Raw genomic sequence first — 16411 nt, forward strand, 5'->3', positions numbered from 1 at the left:
AGCTGTTGTGAGCAGCAGTCTATGTTCAGGCCCCTGTGAACGCCAGGAGCGAGTAAATGTGCTAAGTGATAAAATGAATGGAAAGACTGATAACGCCCCGCCCCGCCCCCCATCTCAATGTGCCCAGCGTCCTCTGAGGTCGCCCCTGTTCCCTGAAAGCCTACCTTGGCGATTTTCAGCACCCGCCACGCAGGGGCAGCGGCTCCGGGTCCGGGTCGTCCCCTGAGCTCTCTCAGGGCCGCTCCCAGGTCGCCCAGGGCGCGCCGCACGGTCCCCACGAACTCGGCGGGGGGCTGCAGGCTGCTGGCCACCAGGCCGTCCAGCGCGGCGGCGGGGGTGCGGTACACGTCCATGGCCCGCGGGGCAGCGGGGGCAGGGGCTCTGCGTGGGGGTCGCGGGCGCCGCAGCGCTCTCCAGCCTCTGGGTCCCAGGTGCCGTCCAGGTCGCGCGCCTGGGGAGAGGGAATGGGGAGAGGGACCGATGCTACGGAGCGGTCTCCCCAGCTTCCCCACGCCCTCTCACACCCCACTCCCGCCCCCCCCCCTCCCGATTCCCCTCCTTTCCAGCTTTCAGTTTCGTTTCTGGGTCCGTGCTACCATTTCCGGGCCCTTCCCAGTCGCGGTCCCTCTCTTTGCTGGGTCACCCCTCTCCCAGCTCCGGGCCTACCTGCCCTGGGGCCCTGATGCAGGAAACACAGGGCACAGCAGCCGGTCCGCAGACGGTGGCGGAGGGGGCAGTAATGTCAGCGGAGCGCGGACGGGACCGCGGGGTTTCTGGGGGAAAAGGCAGGAGAGTCCCGCGAACAGAGCCTCCCGCTCCGGCTGGAGGGGAGGGTGCGTTCTAAACACCCAACCAGGAGCGATCACAGAGAGTGGGTCCTGCACCACCTACAGTATCACCTCCCCCATGCCCCCCCCCCCCCCCACAACCATGATGTGCTGGTGTGCGCGCCCCGTTATCACACCGTTTCCTGGGCGAGGAGTGAGGGTTCGAGAACCTGGGCCTCTTGTCAAAGGTCACACGGGTGGGAAGTCGTCCAACCGGATTCACGCCGGTTTGTGCCGGCTCTCACCGCTCACTCCAGTCCTGCAGGAGCCAACGCTTCCCAAATAGTTTATACATTGGATGCAATTCCAGTAAAAAATCCATTTCTTAACATTTCAAACACATCATCTAAAGTGCCTAAGAATTAAGTGGGGTTTTTTGGTGTTTTTAAATGAGGAGAAATGAGAAAGAAAAGGCAGTTTAGAATGGCCCCTTTCGCACAGTATCACCTATTAACGTTACAAAGCTTCAGGACTAAGCTCCTCTGGGGACGGGACCAAGGCAGGCAGGTGAGCTGCAGTGTGAGAGCCCAGTGCTGTTTCTAGCTTCCTGGTCTGGACTCACTTTTCAGCTGCTTCCCCACCGCCTCTGCTCTGCACACCCGAGCTTCTCTCTGGAGGGCCCCTGCCAGGGTCCACCCCGTCCTCCCTGTCACTCAAAACGCATTCGTCCTCTGCCACGTCACTCAAGGATCCAGCATTTATTCTGCCTCTGAGTAAACCTCAGGTAACAGTTCATCTTGACAAGAGCTTCTGGAAGCCCGCCGTAACTGAAAGGCAATGATAGGAGGGTCAGGGGGTGAGCGCATTTCAGAGGTCAGAGGGAGTGATGGTAGGCCACCAGCGTGTCCACAGTTTATATTTTGAGTAGTGAGTGCCACGTCACTGGGGTATTCAAGTATAGGAGGAAGACTGGATTATAGGTTAGAGGCTGTGAAGGGGATTCACTTACTCATTAATCACAGTCGTCTTCCCGATTCACAGGTCACTTGAGAAATCTGTTTTGAGACGGTGGACTAAACATCTGCTCAAGACCCTACTGAAATGACAGCAAAGATGTATTAATTATTTTAGTCCTCACCTGAGGACATGCTTAGAGAGAGGAAGGGCGAGGGGGTAGAGGGAGAGAGGAACATCAACATGAGAGAGAACAGTGACTGGTTGCCTTCTGTACCTGCCACCTCAGCCGGGCAGCAAAGATATACTTAAAGTATCATGCAGCTCAACAGATTGGAAATGGAGAGAGCGTGCCATCGAGGGACCAGAACAGTTGAGCGGTTTTTAGAAAGTAAAGAGCAGAAGGGTCAAGATTGGAACAAGGTGGCAGACTGACCCAATGCTCAAGGCTTCCACTCCGCCCCAGATCTCTAGGAGTAACAGGAGAGATGAGCATAACGAGTACTGTTGCCGCGTCCTCTGAGACTCCTGAAGGGGATGTGGGGTTGGAGGAAGGAGGAAATTAGAACCCCAAGCACAGGAAGAAGGGGTGGGAAGGGATCCCCGGCATACTACACACAGACAAAGGCGAGGGGCAGGCAGGGAGGGGCTGTGGGCGGAGACGGAGAAGGGGGTGTCAGTACATTAAAATCCAGTTACGCCTGGCCGATGTGGCTCAGGGGTTGAGCACGGACCCAGGAACCAAGAGGTGACTGGTTGATCCTCGGTCAGGGTGCATGTCCGGGTTTCCGTCTCGATCCCCAGTAGGGGGAGTGCAGGAGGCAGCTGATCTATAATGTTTCTCTCTCATTGGTGTTTCTATTTCTCTATCCCTCTCCCTTCCTCTCTAAAGAAATCAATTAAAAGATAAAAATAAACAAATAGAAAATCAGGTTGAGCTGGGGGGACCTCAGCATAAGTCTGAGCACCCTGGGGTTCCCCCATTAACCCAGGACCTCGGACCTCACAGGACACAACCTCTCTGACAGCCTTTCAGCTGTGCTTAACTCCTCCCTGACCTCCACCCTCATCTTTGCTGACTAACCATTAGCTCTTTTCTCAGTTTCGTTTCCCCAGCAGGAAGTTACCTAGAAAGCAGCCTTATCTCTGAGGCCTCAGAAGTTTATGTCTCAGGTTTGTTTGTTTTTTAGGAAGGGAGGGAGAAAGAGAAACATCAATGTGAGAGAGAAAGATCCACTGGTTGCTTCCCACACGCCCTGACCAGGGATCAAACCTACAACCTCAGTATGAGCCCTGACCAGGAATCGAACTCGCCACCTTTTGGTGTACAGGATGGTGCTCCAACCAACTGAGCCACACCAGCGAGGGCTGGCTCAGGTGTTTCAATCTCCATCATCCCTTCCACAATTGCTCCCCCGTTTCCAAATCTCATGAACTTGCCCCTGAACCAGCAACTCCAAATACCAGCACGCCAGATCTTCCTATAACCTGGGCTTGCTGGCATTTCACAAACAATCCGAGCTTCGCTGAGAGAAATACTTATTTTAAAATATGTTTTTGCAAGAAAAATTGCTTTATTTTTTTGTGTGGTCATACAAGCAATAAAAGTTTAAATTTATCTAACATCAGAAAATTCAGAAAAGTATTAAGATCACTCATAATGCTAAAATCAAATATACACACTGAAACATTTAGGTCTTCCAGGAATCAATCATTACAAAATAAAATTAAAGAAAACATACTTACATACAACAACACAGAAATAAGTACCTAAGAATAATATGACAAAAAAAACCCCATGAAATTCAGGGAAAATTCTAAAACTTACTCATACAGTCATTGAAGACTTAAATGAAAGAAACTTAAACTTTATCGACTGGGATTCTCAATACTACATTATTAGATGCCATTCTTCCTAATCTAACTTGTGTAACTCCGATTAAACACCTCCCCATATTTTGGGTGAAACTGTACAAATTTCGTATAAAATTAACATGGAAATAGAAAGGTCAAGGGAAGCCATGGATTTTGATTTAAAAAAAAAAAAAGAGAGAGAGAGAGAACAGAGTTTTCTATGAGATATGAATAATTATTTTAAGTTTATAGTAATTCAGACGAGGTCGGATTTTAATCCATGTAATCTTTGAGTCTTTGACCCATTTTGAGTTGATTTGTGTGTGTGGTGTAAGGTAGGGGTACAATTCATCCTACCCAATGTTCCCAGCACCATTTGTTGAAGAGAGAACCTTTCGTTTCTCCAGCAGGAAGTTACCCGGCCTTGCTGGACATCAGTGGACTGCATGCGCAAAGTACAGACAACAAAATCAAAACCAGGCAGGAGGGACTACAGCAAATGAAAGCGCTTCTGCGCAGTAAGTGAAAGCATCCACAGAGTGGAAGGGCAAGCCCTGGAAAGGGAGGAAATATTTGCAAACCATAAACCTGATAAGGGGTTAACTTCCAAAATAAGAAGAAGCTCCCACAAGTCAAGAGCAAAACAATTTAAAAAAAAACTAATAGTCCTATTACTATTAATGGGCCAAGCACTTAAATAGCTATTTCTCAAAAAAAAAAAAAAAAAAAAAAAGACATACAAATGGCCTACAGGCCCATGAAAAGATGCTTGACATCACTAATCATCAGGGAAATGCAAATCACAACCATGAGCTATCACCTCTCACCTGTTAGAATGGCTATTCCATTTTTAAAAAATATATATTTTTATTGATTTCAGAGAGGAAGGGAGAGGGAGAGAGCGATACAAACATCAACGATGAGAAAGAATTATTGATCGGCTTCCTCCTGCATGTTCTCTACTGGGGATCGAGCCCACAACCCCAGCATGTGTCCTTGATGGGGCTCAAACCCGGAACCCTTCAGTCTGCAGGCCGACACTCTATCCACTAAGCCAAACCAGCTAGGGAAGAATGGCTATTCCATTAAAAAAAACAACAACAAAAAACACACACACACAAAAACCCCCAAAAGACACAAGTGTTGGCGGGAATGTGGAGGAATGGGAAGGCCCATGGACTGCTGGTGGGAATGGGAAATGGTGTGGCCGCTCTGGAAAACAGTATGGGAATTCCTCAAGAGATTAAAATGAGCACTACGGTATGATGTGTTTGGCTTTTCAATTAAGCAACTAATTACTAACTCAATGTACTGGTGACTGCAATATTGTTTTTATAATAAAAAAAAAACCTCTCATAACACAACACAGGCGGCTCACCCACATGGTAGAATGGTGCCGTTACAAGTGATGCCAAAATTTTCGTCTCAGCATGAAGAACTATGGTAAACCTGTCAGAGCAGATGACAAAGCTGGGTAGGGAGTAGGACCCCGTTAAAAAGACACTAGACACCCAGGGAGACAGGCAGAGTCAGAGGAAGGGCTGAGGAGACAGGCCCCAGGTTTTACCAGGTGGGAGGGGAGATTGTGGGAGTGTTGTTTTATTTCAAGTGATTTATTTTGTGAATGTTAAAGACAATAACTAAATATTGTCACGAAGGAAGACGTTTATACTCACAGATCCCTAGAAACAGGGGTAGGGTCCCACACAGGGCCACACGGGGAAGCACGGGGGTTGAGCCACAGGGAGTGAGGGGAAAACATGGGCAAGAACCTTTAGCATAGCCCCGGCTGGTGTGGCTCAGTAGATAGAGCCTCAGCCCTCAGACTGAAAGGTCCCCGGTTCAATTCCCGTCAAGGGCACGTACTTCCGTTGCAGGCTCCAGCCTGGCCCTGGTCGGGGCGCATCTGGGAGGCAACCAGTCAATGTGTCTCTCTCACATTGGTATTTCTCGCTGTCTCTCCCCTCCCTTCCACGGTCTCTAAAAATCAATGGAAAAATAACTGTGGGTGAGGATTAACCCAAAAAAGAACCTTTATCATAGTTCCCACGGGAAAGGCAAGCGGGGTAAGCAGGCTAGGATGGGCCAGTGCGAAGAATTCCAGCGGGCTCTGGAGTGTGGGGCTGTGCCCAGTCCTCTGGGGCCTGCCCTGGGTGAGTGGGAGTCTGGGCTCTGATTGGCTGATTTGCATCTGAAAGGTGAGTGTGTGCTCTGTTCTCTTCCACCCGGGAGGGGGAGGGGCACTCCGAGTGGTGAATGCGGGGTGAAAGGACCCAGGGCGCTGTGCACCATAGGGGAGCTGATGTGTCTTGAGAGCAGAGGTTACGCAGGCACCTTCGCCGCCTCCTTAGGCCTGTAAAGAGGAAAGCACGCGATCACGTTGCAGCGCTGGTGCCCGCCTTGGCCTTGTGGTGGCTCCGTGACCTGCCACACGGCTCCTCAAGGAAAGAGGAGCAGGTCCCGGGTGGGCCAGGGGGGCTGTCAGCAACAGACTTCAGTGATCGGCCCCTTTAGGGTTGCCTGGGCTGCAGAGAGCCCCTGGCTTAAGGCCACGCCCCGTCCTCAGTTGCCCCATTTAGGAACCCATCCAGGGCCCAGGGCGAGTATAACGGCCTGACCCCCTCAGATTGCAGGAGGCCAATCCGGGGCTCCCGAGGTGGGGGTGGGGGAGGGGGGGCTGACACTGTGGCCAGGCTGCATCCCAACTGGACTCTCCTTGTGCCCACACCTGCTTCCTTCCCCTCCGTTCCACGGGTGTCGGTTCCTGCACATCACACCCCCTCTCAGCGTCTGCTTCCTGGGGAACCCCCATGACATCACCAATCCCCTGGCGTGAGAAAGACCCCGGCCCTGGGAGTGGAAAGATCCCGGTTCAGGAGTGCCTGCCCCTACTGGCTGGGTGGCATGCCCACGCCACTCGCCACTCGGCTGCCGTGAGACTCCCGTTTGTCAGGTGCTGGGGGGCGGGGGAAGGGGCGGGGGGACAGGCAGGCTGTTTACACAGGGGAATGGGCACCAGCCTTGGACTCCACAGGTTTGAGTCCCAGCTCTGCCGCTCCCTCGCTGAATGCTGTGAGCAGCGGCACCACCCCTCTGAGCCTCCTCCTCTCATCCGTGAGTTGAGAGCGGAAAACCTACCTCACCCGGTGCTGCGAGGATCGATGAGTGAATAAAACAATGTGTGTTAAAGGCCTTAGGACAGAAGCTGGGCGCCAGGCCAACATTCCATGAGCAGTGGTTGCTATGTTTGTTATCCTTAGAAGAGTGAGACAACTGGAGGGGTTAAGAAAGTGACCTTCGGCCAAGGCAGCCGGAGTTAAAGAATGAACTTTGAACAAAGGGCGTGGACATTCTAGGAACCCGCTGAGTGGAGTCAACGTGATTATAAAGTTGCTGTAAAATCGGGAGCTCAGCCTGAAGCTATATGAACGCGAGAGGCAATTTCTTTGGAAACAAGGGTCCCCAAGCTGGGTGGAGGGGAGGGGGGGACGACAGGGAGGGAGCAGGGGTCTCACCGATATGTTCCAGGAGCCCACTGGAGACCCATCTCCTTTGCGAAAGCATGGGTACGTCATCCAGAGCCTAGCCTCTCCCGCCAGCGGCTCCCAGCGTTCTGGCTTTCCACCAGCAACGTTTCCTGTAGGGTCCGCTGGGTCCAGAATCACAGGCCTGAGGAGCAACATTGAGAGAGGGACAGCTGAGGAGCTGGGCTGGGTCTCCGGAGTCTAGATGCCCCTATAATTGCAAAACACCTGGGGCAGGTGGGCCGGTGGGTAGGAGGAAGGGCCCAGCAGGGCGCTGCTTCCCGGGACTCATCCTGAGTGTCCTGGAGAACAGCAAACCCAGGAAAAGGAGCCTTGCTCTTGGGCCTGACAGACCTGAGCTGGAATGCCACCGCTGCCCTTGATGCGTGGTGTGCCCGTGGGAAGGTCACTGGAGCTCTCTAAGCCTCGGTTTCCTCATCTGTGAAATGGGGCGAGCTGAACATGCCCACCTCCAAGGATGTGAATGCTCCGCACAGTAGGTGGGACACAACCTAATGGGGGCCCATCCACATCAGTCCTCATGATGAGACGTTTTCCTGTTCGAGTGTGCTAGCCCCATAGCAAGCTTTTCACCTGGGGAACAGTGATTGGATTGCTGTGGCTGTGGCTGTGGCTGTGGCTGTGGCTGTGGCTGTGGCTGTGGCTGTCTCAGCCCACGGTTCAGCTATTGCGCTCATTTCCTGGGAAGGGTCGCACAGAACCTCAGTGTCCTCATCTACTTACAGTGGTTCTCAACCTTCTGGCCCTTTAAATACAGTTCCTCATGTGGTGACCCAACCATAAAATTATTTTCGTTGCTACTTCATAACTGTCATGTTGCTACTGTGATGAATCGTCATGGAAATATCTGATATGCAGGGTGGTCTTAGGCGACCCCTGTGAAAGGGTCGTTCTACCGCCCGAGGGGTCGCGACCCACAGGCTGAGAACCGCTGGCGGGAACACAGTGCCCGCCTCGCAGGGCTGCCTGTTGTCTGGTCAGATGGCAGTAAGGGGCCCGGCAGATGACCAACAGACGTGGAGCCCCGCCTTCCTCACTTCCCAGGCGCCAGAGCTGAGCCCGGGTCCGTGGGTGCGGGGAGGGGCCCTGTGGGGACAGAGTACCTGGGTTTCTGGAGCTGCCTCCGCAGGTATGGACCAATCACAGGATGTGAACTGTCGTAATACTGTGTCCAGTGTATGCAAAGCTGCCGGTAGTTCATGACTAATTCCAAGACGGTCCGAAATCCCTGCGCCGTGCTGAAGTCGGTTTGCCGGCCTGCACGCTCCCAAGCGTAGACGGTCAGGAGCTCCAGGGCGTACTGAGGCGGCAGGGACTGTCCAAGCTTCTCCTTACACTGAGAGGGGGGAAAACAGCCAGAAAAACGGGCTTGCCCAGCCCTGCGGCCGAATCCAGCCGACCGCCTGCTTTGGTAAATAACGTTTTCTCTTGGCGCAAAGTCACGCTCATTCGTGCACGTATCGTCTGTGGCTTCCACGCCCCAAAGACTGCGTTGAGTAGCTAAGACGGAGACCGTGGCCCTGACCCAGTGTCTAAAATATTTACTACCTCGTCATTTATGAAAAGAGTTCGCTGGCCCTGGTTAGGGCTGGGGCTCTGGATTCCGATTGAATCCTGGCCTCAACCTCGCCTCATTCTGGGCAGACGACTCTTTTTTTTCTTTCTTTCTTTTAAATATGTTCTTATTGGTTCTTAGGGAGAGAGGAAGGGAGGAGAGAGAGAGAGAGAGATAGGAACATCGATGAGAAAGAACCCACACCCAGGCATGTGCCCTGACGGCCATGGAACTGGTGACCTCCTGGTGCCAGGTCAATGCTCAACCACTGAGCCACACCGGCCGGGCTGGGCAGACCACTCTTGAAGCCTCACTTTTCTCATTTGCCAAGTCAATGGTAATAATAGCATCTACCTCAAAAGGATATTATGAGCCTGGCAGGTGTGGCTCAGTAGTTGAGCGTCGACCTATGAACCAGGAGGTCACGGTTTGATTCCTGGTCAGAGCACATGCCCAGGTTGCAGGCTCGATCCCCAGTGGGGGGCGTGCAGGAGGCAGCCGATCAGTGACTCTCTCTCATCATTGATGTTTCTCTCTCTCTCCCCCTCTCCCTTCCTCTCTGAAATAAATAAAGCAATAAAAAAGGATATTATGAAAATTAATTCAGAGGAAGCACTTTAAGCACGTCCTAAGTGCCTTCTAGAAGCTAACAAAATTCCCTCTGCAGGGAGATATATGATCCAAAGCCCCAAATTATCTCACAAATAATCTCAAGTACTATGAGGAGCATAGAAATAGCCAGGCACACAATGAAACGGCACCGACAGGAAGAAGAAAAAAAAAGAGACCAAATAGCAACAAATTCCCGAAGCTCTAAATATTGCAGAGTCAAACGCTGGCTTGCAAAGAACTGGGAGCACTCTATCCAAAGAAAGGCAGAGCATGGACGAGGTGGGGCCTAAAGCCATGCCCCTCTTCCTCTCATCTCTCCCTCCATGTTCCCCCCCCTCCCTCCTTCCCTCTCCATCCCTCCCCTCTCCTCCCCTGCCTCCCCTCCCACCCCTCCCTTTCTGCCTCCCCTCCCCTCCCTCCTCCTGGGGTCTGGACAGGACCCCCACCTTTTGGTACCAGTGCTTGACCAGGCGGATGAGGCTCTTGAGCTTGGCGGGGCGCTGCTTCAGGAAGGCCCGCTGCAGCTCTGTGAAGCAGGGGGAGAACTCGCCCTCCTTCCCCAGTCTCTCGCACTCGCGGATGAGCCTGACATAGACGTCGGGGTCAGGTCTGTAGGGCCCCGTCACCTGACCTGTTAGGGACAAATCCATAACTTTAAGATGCCAGCTCTTCCCTGAGGTTCTTTCCGTCGCCCTGGGGTGACAAGCTCGCTGGCGTGGATACAGGGAAAGGGCCATTTCCAGCCCCATGCTCCCATCCGCTGCCATCGCCCAGTCCGCGCCACGAAGGTTACAGGCTTCTCAGGATCCGCTGTCCCGCCTGCTTTCTCCATCACTTCCTGCTGGTCCTCTCCTCTCCTTACGTCCTCAGCGTCCTGCATTTCCCCCCCTACACTCAGGTCCCCTCTAACCTCCGGGCCTTTGCCTGTGCTGTGCCCTCTGCCTGGCATGCCCTTCCTCCCTTCTCTCTCTCCTTTAGGACCACTGTACCCCAGCAGCCGACACAGGACATGGCAACCAGGGGATACTGCCAAACTTTTTTCATTTTGTGGCATTTTTCTCGAGAGTCCCCTAGGCCAGTAGTCGGCAAACTCATTAGTCCACAGAGACAAATATCAACAGTACAACGATTGAAATTTCTTTTGAGAGCCAAATTTTTAAAACTTAAACTATATAGGTAGGTACACTGTTATTAACTTAATTAGGGTACTCCTAAGGCTTAGGAAGAGCCTCACTCAAGGGGCCAAAGAGCCGCAGGTGGCTCGCGAGCCGCAGTTTGCCGACCACGGCCCTAGGCCAAAAGAAATTCCTATCAGTTCTGTGTATTAATACATCCGTTCCTACAACTTAATAGTAGCAGTTTGCACGGTGTCCGACAGATGTCGCTGTGTTTCCCTCAGAAATTTAAAATCTAAACTATTCCTACACACACCCCTGTGAGGCAGTTCACTGGGGTGTCCTGGGGTGCCTGGGTGCACAGCTGGGGAACTCCCATTTGTGAACACCTACTATGTGCCAGGCCCTGTGTAAGAGCTTAATGTAGATGCTCATTTAATACTTTAAAATAAGTATGACGTAGCTAGTGTGGTTTTACAGTTTTTCTCATGTGGGGACTGAGCCTGCTCCGAGAAGGTATACTTCCCTGCCCACCTGTACATCACCCATAGATTCCCAGCCCTCAGAGCAAGGTGATGAGGCTTCCTCATGTTTTGGGTCAAAGATGAAATTAACATGCCAGATCCATGCTTCCTCATTTTTAGGAAGATAAAATACTAAGAAATGCCTTGCCCCCAAATCGTGCCAATTTGCTGTTTAATGTCACCCCTGAGGCTGGTCAGACCTTCTTCCTTCTTGCCCCGGGAGAGAACCGGAGGTCTTTTCCCCGTTTTAAAGGGATGCCCTGCTTTGGGAAGACTAACTGTGAACGATTTCCGATCAGAAATATGAACCGAGAGAGAAAGAAGCCGGGTCATAGGACAGAGGCCAACATCGCTCATGTCAGGGCGCTCACCCAGGACATCGTAGGCGGGCAGCACATCAAACTCCACCTCCGCCTCCGCCCAGGAAGAGCGGCTTTTGAGGGTGAAGCTGAGTGCGCGGGGGTTCCAAAATACAGATTTCTGGACCTCGAAGTGCACGGTAAACATTATCTCTTGCTGACATGCTTCCAGCTGTGTTCTGATTTCCTGGATGAACTCTCCTCGGCGCTCAAACTGCTCCTGAAAACTTGTGAGGGGGCTGAGGAAGACGACGAGGTCGGCGTCAGACCGGTCTTTGAGAGCGGTGCCTTTGCCCGAGGAGCCGCCCTGGAACAGAGAGGAGGAGGAGGAGGAGGAGGAGAACTGGCGTTTCTTGAGAAGAGCCTCCCTACATAAAAGGACGAGCCCATCGCTAACATTCTTGGGCACCGGCCACTGTCCTGAGGGCATCGCCCGTCTCATCTCCTACGATGGAGGAGGACTTCGCTATTTAGGCGTTATTATTAGTTCCCATTTCACGGGTGGGAAAACATGCTCAGAGAGATTACCTATGGGCCCAAGCCACCGCTGACAGGTGGCAGGGACTCAGTTCAAGCCCCAGCTGCCTTGTTCTAGAAGCTGTGGTCTTCACTCCCTGGCTTTGACTGTCTTACGTCTTTAAATGCTGTAGCCTGGACTCTATTTCTTGCGCCACCTCCTGAGCCACCTAACCTAACAATATGCTGTAGCCTGGCCCATGCTGGGTGGTTTACTGGATCTGCACAGCCCGGTAACGTATTGGGAAGTATGGATGAGGAAACGGAGGCACAGAGAGGCTACGTGTCTTGCTCAAGGTTTTACAGCCAGCAGGGGCTACCTTCTTTTTGCAATTATTATTAAATTGATTGGGGGTAACGTGGGTTAATATAACATCACATACGTTTCAGGTGTGCAACTGTGTAATACATCTGCACACGCTATTGCAGGGGTCCTCAAACTACGGCCTGCGGGCCACATGCAAATACAAAGATTGTATTTGTTCCCGTTTTGTTTTTTTTACTTCAAAATAAGATATGTGCAGTGTGCATAGGAATTTGTTCATAGTTTTTTTTTAAACTATAGTCCGGCCCTCCAACGGTCTGAGGGACAGTGAACTGGCCCCCCTGTTTAAAAAGTTTGAGGACCCCTGCGCTATTGTGTGCTCGCCAGCCAAGACCAGTCTCCTCGTGTCACATTGTATTTGAACCCTTTTATCCTCTTCATTCTCTCCCCCCGCCCCACACACCCCACCCCACCCGATCTCCATTCACCTAGTAACCAGCAACCTGTCAAAATTTAGACTCTGCATCAATGGTGAGTCCTCAGCCTGGCCATTAATTAGCAGATTGTGGATCAGAGCTGGCCTCCGCTTCCCTGTCTCCGAAATGGACGTGGCGTAGGACGGTGGTTCATGAACTTCACTGGGGCATTTGTCAAAAAATTACAGAGTCTGGCCCGGCCGGCGTGGCTCAGTGGTTGAGCATCGGCCTATGAACCAGGAGGTCCCGGTTGGATCCCCAGTCTGGGCACATGACAGGTTGTGGGCTCAATCCCCAGTAGGGAGTGTGCAAGAGGCAGCCGATCAATGATTCTCTCTCATCATTGATGTTTCTCTCTCTCTCTCCCTCTCCCTTCCTCTCTGAAATCAATAAAAATATATTTATTAAATAAATTGCAGAATCTACTTTCACAAACTGTGGTTGTGCTTTTGGTAGGGATCCACTGGAAACTGCCAGCCCCAGATCTCGTTCTCTGTGGAAACTCCCGCCCGTTCACCCACCCCCTCCCCGGTCTGACAGGTAGACTCACCTTTACAACCTTCGACACCCGGACTCTGTCTTGGAGGAAGCACCGCACCTTCAGGAAACTGCAGATGGTGTCAATGGCTTGCTTGACCTGCGTTCGGAAAGGGGTGTCTGGCAGGAGGTGGTGTTCGATGAACTTGTCCAGATCCCTGGCTGGGATCACTTCGAGATCCCTGGTTACCATCGCTTGGAGCGACCACATTGTGATGCTGGGCAGGGATGGGAAGAGCCAGGGGCTGAAGGAAACCTCCGGCAGCGTCTCTCTCTTCTGTGGCCCAGGTCTGAGCTGCACTGGGTTTCGTTTCCTGGGAAGGGAGGAGCTATGCCCTTGGCTCTTAGATGACTCACTTCCGGGATGCCGGAGCCCTCCCCCACGTTCTGCAGCCTACCTCTGCCTTTAACGCTTGCCTGTCTTCGGACTGCACTCTGGAAACACTGTGTTTTAACCTCCATTAGAACCTCACCCGACAGAAATCAGGATCCCAAACCAATTTCTGGTTTTCTTCTTCCTAGTTTTTGTTTTGTTTTGTTATTGTTGCTGACAATTGTTTTATAGTCTCCTGTGATTAGTATGTGCATGCGTATGGCCAAAGGGAAAAAGTCAGAAAACTCAGGAAGCATAAAACACCATTCATAACCCCAAACCTCAAAAACGACCGTTGGAACGTGTTGGTTGCCGGTGCGCCGCCCGGTCAGCGCACACACCAGGTCGCAGGTTTGATCCCCGGTCAAGGGGATCGCTGTTTCTCTCTCACTTCCATGTTTCTCTCTCTCTCCCTTCCGCTGTCTCTAAAATCAATAAACATAACTTTGGGTGAGGATTAAAAAAAAATTCCCTCCCTAGCCAGCTTGGCTCAGTGGATAGAGCATCAGCCTGCGGACTGATGGGTCCCAGGTTCGATTCCGGCCAAGGGCACATGCCTGGGTTGCGGGCTCGATCCCCATTGGGGGGTGTGCAGGAGGCAGCCGATCAATGATTCTCTCTCATCATTGATGTTTCTATCTCTCTCTCTACTCCCTTCCTCTCTGAAAAAAATAAAGAAATATATTTAAAAAAAAAAATTCCCTCTAATCACCGATTCCATTGCACCCCACACTTCTAATTGTTGTTTCTTTATTGTCAGTCCGTGCAAACTATTTTTAAATTTCTCTTGAGGATTCTTTGACTCATGTGTCAGTGAAGAGTGTGTTAGTCTTCAAATATTTTGGAATTTTCCAGATAGCCTCCCATTATTGATAGAGTGTTTAATTCCATCGTGGTAGAGAGCATACTTTGATGAGCTGCATCCTTTCGAATGTGTTAAGGTGTGTTTTCCGGGGAATGTTGCCTGTGAGCTTGAGGAGAATGTGTATTCTGTTATTGTTGGATGAAGTCGTGTATAGATGCCCGTTAGCTATCTTTCTTAACTACCCTTCTCTTCACCAGCTCCTCAGTTAACTGTGTACTATGTTGACTTTTGCTTAAAGCAAAATGTAACTATGAAGGGGTGGGTGTCATTCTACACAACACTCATTTTGCCCGCCAGTTGGGTCGTGTATATATATATCAAAGATTTCGTTTGCTCCCAAATGCCTTTATGGCAAAAGTACTTGTTCATGAAATGTATACTTTGGGCTAACTCTACATATAAACAGATCCAGCATGAGTTCGGAAGAGATCTGTCCTTAGGAAACCAGCATTGTATTCTTTGGGAAAATGTAATAAAAGCATGCTTCACAAAACATCGCCTAGAATTAGGGAAGTGTGAGTTGTAAGAATTACAACTGTAAAAGATTGAGGAAATAATTGGAAGAATACAGAATTACGCCCTCATGCTTTTGCAAGTGGCTGTAAGTTCTTGTTCCCTTTCAAGAAACAGGAACAGGAAATTATAGATGGTGCTTTCTTGTGTGTTTCGTACAAGACAGACCACACAGGACTCCACTCCAGGGCCCTGGCCTCAGCAAAAAGGTCTAGGTCGGGCATGGGGGCCGGCCGGCCCGTGGGCCACATAAGGCCCTGGAAATCATTCGGTCTGGCCTGGCCAAGGCATCAGGGGCGAGTTCATTAAATGTTTGACCAACTATAGCAGGCTAGCTTTTAAGCTGATCATTTTGTATGGCCCTTGAATGATGTTATAAATACCCAAATGGCCCTTAGCAGAAAGAAGGTTCCCCACCCCTGGTCTAGGCCTTTCTTGAATGACTGGGACATGAAGGCCCCTGTGTGGGCCCTGGCAGCCACGTGAGAGGATTATGATACTCTGCTGTCCTCCCTATGGAGTTGAAGACCCACAGGGGGAAGTGACTTGCTCAAGGTCACGCAGCAGTCCTGGGCCAGGGCCGAGCAAAATATCCCTTTTACGTGCAGGCGTGGTGATGCGTATTTCCGTGGGGCTGGGCTGTATTGTTGAACTTCATTAGGCCAATGTCCCTGGCAGATCTGAGTGGAGGAGGGACCAGACTACTGACCATTTAATCCACTTGCCCGTGGGCCCAGCTCATACGGTTTCCACCAGGAACCAGGGCCCTTTGATGCCCTCCCGCTTCCCGGGGCCTCACCTGTGTCAGCCCTGATGGGAGACCAGAGCTTGGCAACTTGGTCTCACCTCTTTGAAGTATTTACCATTGTCCCCATTTTCCAGGTGAGGAAACTGAGACTCCACAGCTAGAAAGTGGCGGCCAGGATCTGAACGCTGGACTTGAACGAGCGAAAAAGCTGCTGTGGTTTCTGGTCAGGTGCTTTCTACCACATCATGTTGCCTCTGTTTTGTTTCAATGGGGGGGGGGTGGCGGGGGGGAGATGATTAGCCAAGTCAGGTGTACCGATATTTATGAGAACTTTTCCTGCGTGTCTTTCTCCGTTTCTTTGGGATGTCCCATGTCTAGAGAAGGAAATTAGGTTTTTCAACTGGCCATGACGGAGTGGTGGCGGCTGCCTGGATTGCTGTGTTAAGAAGGATTCAGAGGCTGCTAGGAGGCTCTGTGGGAATGATGCCATATCGATTAGTGATGTCTGCCATGAGCAGAGGGAGAGAGTGGCAAGTGCCCCCTGCCATCCCTGGCAGCCTGGATGGCTGTAATCGGCACCTCTCTCCGCCTGGTGGCTGCCAGCTGAGTTGCAGAAAAAAACAAACAGGATGTTAGGGCAGTGGTTTGCCAAGTCACAATGGAGGTGGAAACAGATTATCAACCAGGAAATATTTTAACCCACAGCAAGTGGATGAAACAGTCAGTATTCTGGTGGGCAGAGCTGGGGTAGACTGAAAAAAAATCTCCCCAGTGAGCCTGTTATGCCGACTTCTGCCCCAACCCTGGGAACCTCCCTTTGGTGCGACAAGACA

At 51.4% G+C, this 16411-nt stretch overlaps 2 protein-coding genes across 2 annotated transcripts in view; both read right to left on the minus strand.

The window, feature by feature from the left end:
- OAS2 (2'-5'-oligoadenylate synthetase 2) overlaps window positions 1-457 on the minus strand; it is a 45176-nt gene extending 44719 nt beyond the window's left edge. The window contains exon 1 of the mRNA XM_059677105.1: window positions 165-457. Coding sequence (XP_059533088.1) covers window positions 165-353 — 189 coding nt within the window. The 5' untranslated portion in view covers window positions 354-457. The remainder of the gene's footprint in view (window positions 1-164) is intronic.
- A 3304-nt stretch (window positions 458-3761) lies between these two features.
- On the minus strand, window positions 3762-13382 carry LOC132222135 (2'-5'-oligoadenylate synthase 1-like). Its single transcript, XM_059677032.1, has 6 exons — window positions 13093-13382; window positions 11298-11592; window positions 9734-9918; window positions 8224-8456; window positions 7091-7244; window positions 3762-5928 (listed from the first exon to the last, which is right to left on the minus strand). The coding sequence occupies exons 1-6, from the start codon at window positions 13288-13290 to the stop codon at window positions 5923-5925; spliced, it is 1071 nt and encodes a 356-aa protein (XP_059533015.1). The 5' UTR covers window positions 13291-13382; the 3' UTR covers window positions 3762-5922.
- Between the last annotated feature and the right edge of the window lie 3029 nt (window positions 13383-16411).

This window comes from Myotis daubentonii, chromosome 19, assembly GCF_963259705.1.
Source record: "Myotis daubentonii chromosome 19, mMyoDau2.1, whole genome shotgun sequence".
In the NCBI taxonomy this organism is placed as follows: domain Eukaryota; kingdom Metazoa; phylum Chordata; class Mammalia; order Chiroptera; family Vespertilionidae; genus Myotis; species Myotis daubentonii.

Excerpts from the sequence above, each read along its gene's own strand:
- LOC132222135 (XM_059677032.1), bottom strand. The coding sequence starts at position 13,290 with ATGTGGTCGCTCCAAGCGATGGTAACCAGGGATCTCGAAGTGATCCCA. Across the intron at positions 11,593-13,092 it reads GGGTGTCGAAGGTTGTAAAG|GGCGGCTCCTCGGGCAAAGG; the intron begins GTGAGTCTACCT and ends TCTCTGTTCCAG. Across the intron at positions 7,245-8,223 it reads AGGCAGCTCCAGAAACCCAG|GCCTGTGATTCTGGACCCAG; the intron begins GTACTCTGTCCC and ends GTTGCTCCTCAG.